Source organism: Rissa tridactyla, chromosome 5 (assembly GCF_028500815.1).
Source record: "Rissa tridactyla isolate bRisTri1 chromosome 5, bRisTri1.patW.cur.20221130, whole genome shotgun sequence".
NCBI lineage: Eukaryota > Metazoa > Chordata > Aves > Charadriiformes > Laridae > Rissa > Rissa tridactyla.
This window is the reverse complement of record NC_071470.1, coordinates 76,701,657-76,709,045: the sequence shown is the minus strand read 5'-3', so window position 1 is coordinate 76,709,045 and position 7,389 is coordinate 76,701,657. Positions and strand designations below refer to the sequence as shown.

The following is a 7,389-nucleotide window of genomic DNA, read 5'->3' as shown; positions in this document are numbered from 1 at the left end:
TGCCGCGTATTTGCAATAGACTCAGGAAACCTGCCCGTAGCTCCTGGTAATGTTGAGATAAAGCGTTGAACCGCATACTTGCAACTGCAAGACTGCACCGTTTTCATCCTATACCATGATTCTTTTAAGCAGAATGGACTCATCGAGTGGTATTTTTTCTATAAATTTCACTGCTTATTGGCACGTTTGGCTTGATCCACAGTACAAACGGAGAGTCCACAGTCTGCCTTGGGATTACCTTTGTAAGCATAGCACTCATATTTTGACGAGTATTTTCGTGTTTTTCCTCATGATCTGCTTTTTGAAAAGCAATTATTGCCTTGGATTTGCGGCAGCATGGAATGCCATGCTTGAATTCAAGGAGCTTACCTGGTGATTTTGTCCAAACAGAATGATTTGTAGCTACAGCTACAAGGTGAGCTACAGGCTCAGCAAAAGCAGCTTCATGAGCACAAGCCATGCAGACACAAGCTGGGCTTTATTGACTTTAAAGCAACAGAACTATATTCAGAGTAGATCAAATCGCTGGTGTTTTCTTAGTTTGAGGTGTTGTTGTGGGGGAAGAAGAGATTAGTGAGTTGTTCCTAAGCTGTCTTCAGTTACTATCGACACTGGTTTGGTTTAATTCAGGTAATTGTCTATTTCCTGGCATTTTTTCATACTGATTGTGTCATTTTTTGCAACAGTGTTGCAAACTTAGTCAAAATGTTAATAAAGACATCTCTGCTTTCCTAGGAATTGGTTGCATTGAAACTGACAAGATCATTTCAGGTGGCTTGTGTACCACAGTTTGGACTTGTTATATGTATTTGGCACTACACATATATATGTGTGTGTATATATATATATATGTATATATTTGACTACCAAAGTTTCCATAAGAAAAGGGTGAGGTGTAGAGAATGAGAGTGTGTATTTACCCCATAGCCCAGCAGGGTGGAAAAGGTCAATGAAAAGTGCGCTCTCAGTCGTGTTCAAGGAGCAAAGCTAAAAAGAGTTTCAAAAAACTGTAGCCCTGTGAAAACAGAAGGGAGCAGGTGGAGAGGTACAAATAGCCAAGAGAGAAGAGAGAGCTGCCGAGCAAAAAGGCAGCTTAACATCCTTGTGCTGGAATCCAGCGGGTTTGGGAACAGGTCTGGGCTTCCTCCCTGCCACCAGCAGAAGGGAGGGAATTGGCCTGGGGAGGCAAAAGGGTCTCGTGTCCCTAGAGCAGCTATATACATCCCGGACTTTGCAGCACAAATAGCACTTTGTTATTCCGTGTCACACAGGTGGATGACAGGAGGACTGTTAGGCAAATTTTGACCACAGCAGGACACCACAGGTGGCAGCCAGCCCCCTAGAGAGAAAACCTAACGACAACCTAATATTGTTGTTGAATGGATCACGTTGAGAGACTCTGAACAGTAAGTTTAACTCCCCGAGAGAATGTGGGATGGGCATGGTTTTTGGAAAGGCACCTGCCAAGGGAATAGGAAGCAAACAAGTTGCACTGCAAGTTTCTATATGTGACTTGTAAACTGGTTTATGCCCAGTACCCATTCCAGCCTCGGGCTGTCTGCTCAGCTTAACATCCAGGTGCAGCGTTTAGCATTTGTACACTGAACTACTTCACAAATAGGAGTAGATTGCATTTCACCTAAAAGTAATGAAATTGTCTAATTGGTCAGGAGTTTGTTGTCGGCAGTATGAGCAGGAGAACTTAAAAGGCAGATTTTGCCTTTTGCAGTTTTCTGGCTTTGGCAAGCTGGGAGCGACACGGTTTGTTATTTACTTTTAGATATCCCGAGCTGCTGGCTGCTAGGCTGTTACATCCATGTAGGAGTGTCAACATGAACTTGTTTCTCACATGGAGCTTCACTGGTCTCGCAGCCAGGACACTGCGTTAGACAGATACCAGCCCATTCCAGCATAATCACTTTTATGCATCAAGGCAACTTTGTTTAAATCCACCTTCATGCCTGAGTGAACAGATTGTTGAATAATGAGGAATCACCTCTGTAACCGTAGAGAAAAATCCTAATCAGCCTCTCCAGTAATACTGAAATCCGGAGTTCTTGCTTTCACCGTACAAATAACATTAAATTTACATAGCACAGACCCTGCTGGGCATGCAGTGATGTGAATGGCATAACAATTTAGAGATTATAGCAAAAGCGCAGTGCAGGTCTTTGTAGAAACCTTGGTTGAGCGTTCAGCAAGGTGATGCAATCAGGAGGACTATATGCGTTGTCTGTGGGATTCAAGCGCAGCGTGTTTAATTAAAAAAAAAATTGTTCTTAATTTGAGAGACTTCTCAGGGTTAGCCTGTCTGAAACACGTTGATCATTGTATTAGAGAATCTATTCTGGTGTAGGTTAAGTGGCTTTCTAGTGAACATCTTAATCCAATACCACAGTTAATCTTCTCGGACAATGTGTGTATAAATACACTCAAATGGCAGTGACTGTTGGACAGTTGCTTTTTAAGTTGGCAGTATCTCGCTATTTGAAGGGCTTGCATTAATGGGGAAAAGAATTGTAAACAGCTTGAAATAATATGTTTTGCTTTGACTTCAGTGATTTCTGAAGATCAGCTTCTATTTCAACGGTACCTCTGTCTATTAGGTACATTGTTCACTTAAATTTATTGTTAGAAAAGCTAAGTGCAAAAAAATGTAATTAAGGTACCGAACCATTAGTTCCAGCACAATTTTACCTTTTCAGTTGTTACTGACTGAAACCCACACAAATGCTCAGGGGTGATGGCATGGAGTGAACTTCAGAGCTTTCCGTTTATACGCAGTAAGAACAGTCATAATAGGCAGTAGAATTATTTGTTAGAGTGAAGCAGTAGCCCCTAAAATGAAATGAGCCTCGTGTTAATATTTATTTTTCAGCCCAGGGCATGCTGACTAGGTCCTCTTTTCCTTTTAAGCTCATGTAGTAAGTTAAGTCCCATATTAGTTTCCTGTTGAGAGAATTGAGGACTAGTGTGTGCACGTCTGCCTGTGTTTAATACCATCGAAGAGGCATCAGCCACCTGCGGAGTTGTCAGCTCCGTCCGTCAGGAGAGGATGGAGCTGACATGAGAACACAAAAACTCCGCCTTGGCGATGCACTCATTTGCCTTAGTCTCCCTCTTCACCCTCTCCTTGATGCCCCCCCCCCCCCAAGATTTTCTTTTGCTATTTGGTGGCTATGCCTGCACAAACAGGCACCCCAGCCCACTCTCAGTGGACTCGTTTCACGGAGCAGCTGGTGCTGAAGTCCCAATAACACCTTTTCACACTTGATCTTCGCAGCAGCTCTAGTATTGTCCCACCAACTGGATGTCTGTTAACCATTAGATGCAGGAGGTAAGCCTCTGAAGCTCATCTCCCAGTCCCTCACCAAAACCCATTCTATTTCACATACTCACGACTGCTCCGCTGTGCAAAGCAGGAAGGAATTAGCAGAGGCAATTAGATCGGCGATGTGCTTTTGAAGTAAACGTTCCAAACCAAAGCGCTAAGTTCTGCACTTCCAGAACTACAAAACTGCGCTCTTCAAACTAAGTTGACTCTAGGGAAGTGATATTTGTAAGCTAGAGCTAGGTTCCTCACCATGGAAAGAGGAGCTTGCTGAAGTAGCAGCGTGTACTTGTAACCAAAAATAGGAAAAGCAGAGCAGCTTTCTGCTTCTCTCATATATAAAAATATCAACTGGTTGAAGCTGGAAGTATTCTACTTTATCTGGCTTACCAGAAGGCCACAATTTAAAATAAGTTTCGGGTGAAAAGCCTAGTCTTGAAAAAAACCAACCAACCAAACATACAAATTTAAGCTTAGTAGTTGCCTACAATACTGTGGTATTGTTCCTAGCTAGGAAGAATATACCACCTAACTCGGTTTCAGAAACAATCCTATTCCCTAGTCCAGGTTTTTGTAAAGCCTGATCCCACCCCGACAAAGTAATTCATTAAGCCCAGACAGCCCTTTCTGACCTTTGCTCTCCTCTCAGCAGGATGATCTGACCGAAAACCTGTCTGGTGCTGCCTGGATAGTAGGGGGTAGAGAATGACGTGCTTTTGGGTTAACACTTTGTTATTCCAAAGAGCACCAGCCACTTTTCAGGAATTCTTTAGCACTAAGATCGCAGGTAGGTAACTCGCTTCCATCACAAGTTACTAAAATGAGTCAGTTCGCTGGTCAAGTTGTAACGGACTGTCAGTCTGAAAGTGTTTATTGTTTATTAATACATAAGTTAGAACACTTAAGTTGCTACTACAGTGTAGGTAACCACACTTCCTAGCGTGCTTCAAAAGCCCTAAGCAGTCAGTACAAAGATGCATCCCCCAGCCCCACTCAAAGCAACGCAAACTCACGTCCAGGGTCCAGATCTCCCCGGACAGGCAGCTGTTTGGAATGCTGCTTGTGCCTTCATAGCCTACCTTGCACACGTTTGAAGTTCATTTTTCAGGTGGCCAAATGATTTACTGAAGGGCATGGCAGAGATCTGCTGCGCATGCAGTTTCACCAGGTTTGACAAGGAATTTGGAGAGCCCTGTGTTTGAGGAGGTCTCCTGCCGAAGAAGGGGTAAAGTTTAGGGGCTCTGTGATTAAGCAGGTTTGCCATCAGATAAGCGGCTTCCAAAATCCCATTAATGGTGTCCCCACCACCGATGAACAATTTTATCTTCGTGTTCAGTCACCAGGGTCCTATTACCGCATTCTTCCCAACGTCTGACCTTCCCGTTCTCCACCAAGATAAATTTCCACTCCACTTTGGTGTCTACTGGCAAACTAATGGATTCGGACCAGAAGCCATCCTTGTCGTACTTGAGGGGAACGTAGCTGTGCCACTGGCCAAGACACTCGTGGTCACCAGTAACACCAATCAGCTGAGCGTCAGAGTGGGTGATGTAGTGTACGCGGAAAGTCACGTGGATATTTTGAAACATGGGGGGCACAGCCGCAACTCTCTTTGCTCTCGAGTCCCCATCGGGGCAGTCTCCTTGTTCCCATTCCTTGCTCTCGGGGTCTTCCACGCTGCCGTTCTTGCCAGCCTCCTCCCAGGCCAGGTGCTCCGAAAGAACTTCCCATTCTTCATGGTCCATGCTCTCAGCTGGCTGACCCGGCTGCTCCTCGCTTCTGCCCTTACAAACACCATCAGAGGCTCCTGCCAAGTTCATCATGCACCATCCATCACTTGCCTGTCCCATCGGGCCTCTCAACTTGCCTGCCTGGCAGCCGTGCCCATCGGCTGGATGCTCCCTGGTGTCGGTGGCACCCTGCTTCGGGAGCAGCTGCTCCATCTCCAGAGGTTTGTCTGAGTCTCGGCTGCTTGAAACATGGTTAAGCTCTTTCCTTGGAACAGCCGCCAGATCCTCTCCTGCCTTCCGAGGGCTGGCCACGGCAGCAGCCTTGGTCTCCAGCAGCGCTTGCTCGCCGGTCGCCTCTAAAAACGACATTATTCAAACAGGAATGGTTTAAACAAGGCAGATAAGCCCAGCGGCAGCAAACCAAGCCCTCACTTGCAGGCTCGGGCAGACCCAGACACACCGAACACCCCGCACCACCCCGCCCGGTACCTGTGGCCGCCGCCGCTTCGCCCCTCGCCTGCGGGGACCCCTCGCCGCCTCCCTCCTCGCCTCGCCCGTCACCGTACCACAGCCAGGCGACCAGGGCGGCCAGCAGCCCCACCACCAGCGCCGGCCACAGCCCCGGCCACAGCCAGCCCCAGCCGCGGGCCTCGGCGGGGAGGGAGGCGGAGGCGGCGGCGGCGGCCGGCGGGAAGCGCGGCGGGGCGGCGGGCTGCCGCAGCACGGGAGGGCCGCGGTCGCGGGCCATGGCCGAGCGCTGGCAGCGGGGCCACCGCCGTTCCCGTCCGTCCCCCTCCCCGCCGCCACCACCACGCCCGGAGCCGCTTTAAGGCGGGCCCCGGCCCCGGGGAGGAGCCGCCGCCGGGGCGGGAGGGGGCTCCCCATGGCGCCTGGCTGGTCAGAGTTAAAAGGCAGAGCAAAGGCAGGTCAGAGTTAAAAAAGTCGCAAGTTAGGCGAGAAAAAGTTGAAAGGCTTGCTTTCTCTTCCCTCCGCATCCCCTCCTCTTTGCCGTCTCTCCCTTTTTTCCCTTCTCTGTCCTCATTTTGTCTCTGCACAAGGTCGCTGCGCTGCAAGTGTTTTGAACTACAGATAATGCAAAAATGAAGGGAGGTGACATGCAAAAGTTGAGAACCGAATGCTGGAGTTTCTTAACTATTTTTGTATGAAAGCAAGCATTGGAGCTGTAGTAACTGCGGAGGTTTATGAAGTTTCATCCCAGCAGAACCAGTGGGCTTAGATTTATATGCTCTAACAGGTGTGCTGAGGGTGACTCATTTGCTTGTACTTTTAATGCTTGTGCTGATGAAAATCCAGACTTTCTCTGGTATCCCTGAGAAGTGAGATGAATTTACTACTAATTTTGTAACTTCTGCATCATACTCTAATGACTACAATTGGATTTCTTAACATTGTTCTGCTCTCCTGTCTTCCGTATTATGCTCAGGAAGCTTGTTTGGACTACCGGGACCTCAGAGTCCATTAGCGCGGAGGGTATTTGATGTTTATTTTAATTTACCCTCATTTTACTACCTGAGTTTCCTTTTGAAGAGATGATGTCAAATTCTGTTTCAAAATTAAAAGGTTATACAGATAAATCTTACTAGGAAACAAAGAAATTTAGTAAATGTAGCTTATGACTTTGTATTTTGAATTGGTAATTCTGGAGTGACAAACTGAAAATGTTTATCAGTGTAGACTATTAACACCAAAGATTAACACCAGAGGAGGAGTTAGGGTAGACAGTTCCACTCATTTTTGACTACTGTCTTTTTTCAATCCATTCTTTTTATCTGAACAAAGGTGTTGTCATTACTTGATTTCCAAAGCCCACTGATGAGATTTTATCCGCCATCTCATTAGAAAAGAGAATGGCTAAGTGGATGTCCCAATAAGTCTATTTCCAGTGTGTGAACTTCGTAATCTTTCAGTGTCATTTAGAGCAGTGCTACCTCAGCTTAACAGGACAGTAAATGTCATTCGAATTTATAGAAGCACAAGTGTGCAGTCTCCCTGACTGATGTAGTGCACAGTGGCCTGTGCGAATACACAGAGTTCATGATCTAAATATTTTTCCTTTCTTTGCTTACCACAGTAGCTAAGCCACCTTCTCTGAAGCCCTCCTCCAACAAAGTGCTGAGCTTGTGCTTAAGTAAAAATATCTATTTTGGTACTTTGATGTGTGGGATGCGTTCAGGCATGTGCTAAACATGCCCCGCTCAGATCTTCCGCTCAATAATACAGTGAAAGAGAAGAGCTGAGAATCTAGGACCTGCCTGGGCACTTTCGCAGTGACTGTGGCTTTGGGTGCACTCTCTTTTACCACTGTTG

General features: G+C 46.6%; 1 protein-coding gene across 1 annotated transcript; it reads right to left on the bottom strand.

Moving 5' to 3' along the window:
- Positions 1-4,168: 4,168 nt before the first annotated feature.
- Positions 4,169-5,824, bottom strand: STBD1 (starch binding domain 1). Its single transcript, XM_054203913.1, has 2 exons — positions 5,551-5,824; positions 4,169-5,417 (listed from the first exon to the last, which is right to left on the bottom strand). The coding sequence occupies exons 1-2, from the start codon at positions 5,807-5,809 to the stop codon at positions 4,621-4,623; spliced, it is 1,056 nt and encodes a 351-aa protein (XP_054059888.1). The 5' UTR covers positions 5,810-5,824; the 3' UTR covers positions 4,169-4,620.
- Positions 5,825-7,389: the final 1,565 nt, after the last annotated feature.

What these genes read in the sequence shown, in the direction of transcription:
- STBD1 (XM_054203913.1), bottom strand. Translation starts at nt 5,809, where the DNA reads ATGGCCCGCGACCGCGGCCCTCCCGTGCTGCGGCAGCCCGCCGCCCCG. An exon ending in CGAAGCGGCGGCGGCCACAG is followed by an intron (nt 5,418 to 5,550) that starts GTACCGGGCGGG and finishes TGTCGTTTTTAG; the next exon opens with AGGCGACCGGCGAGCAAGCG.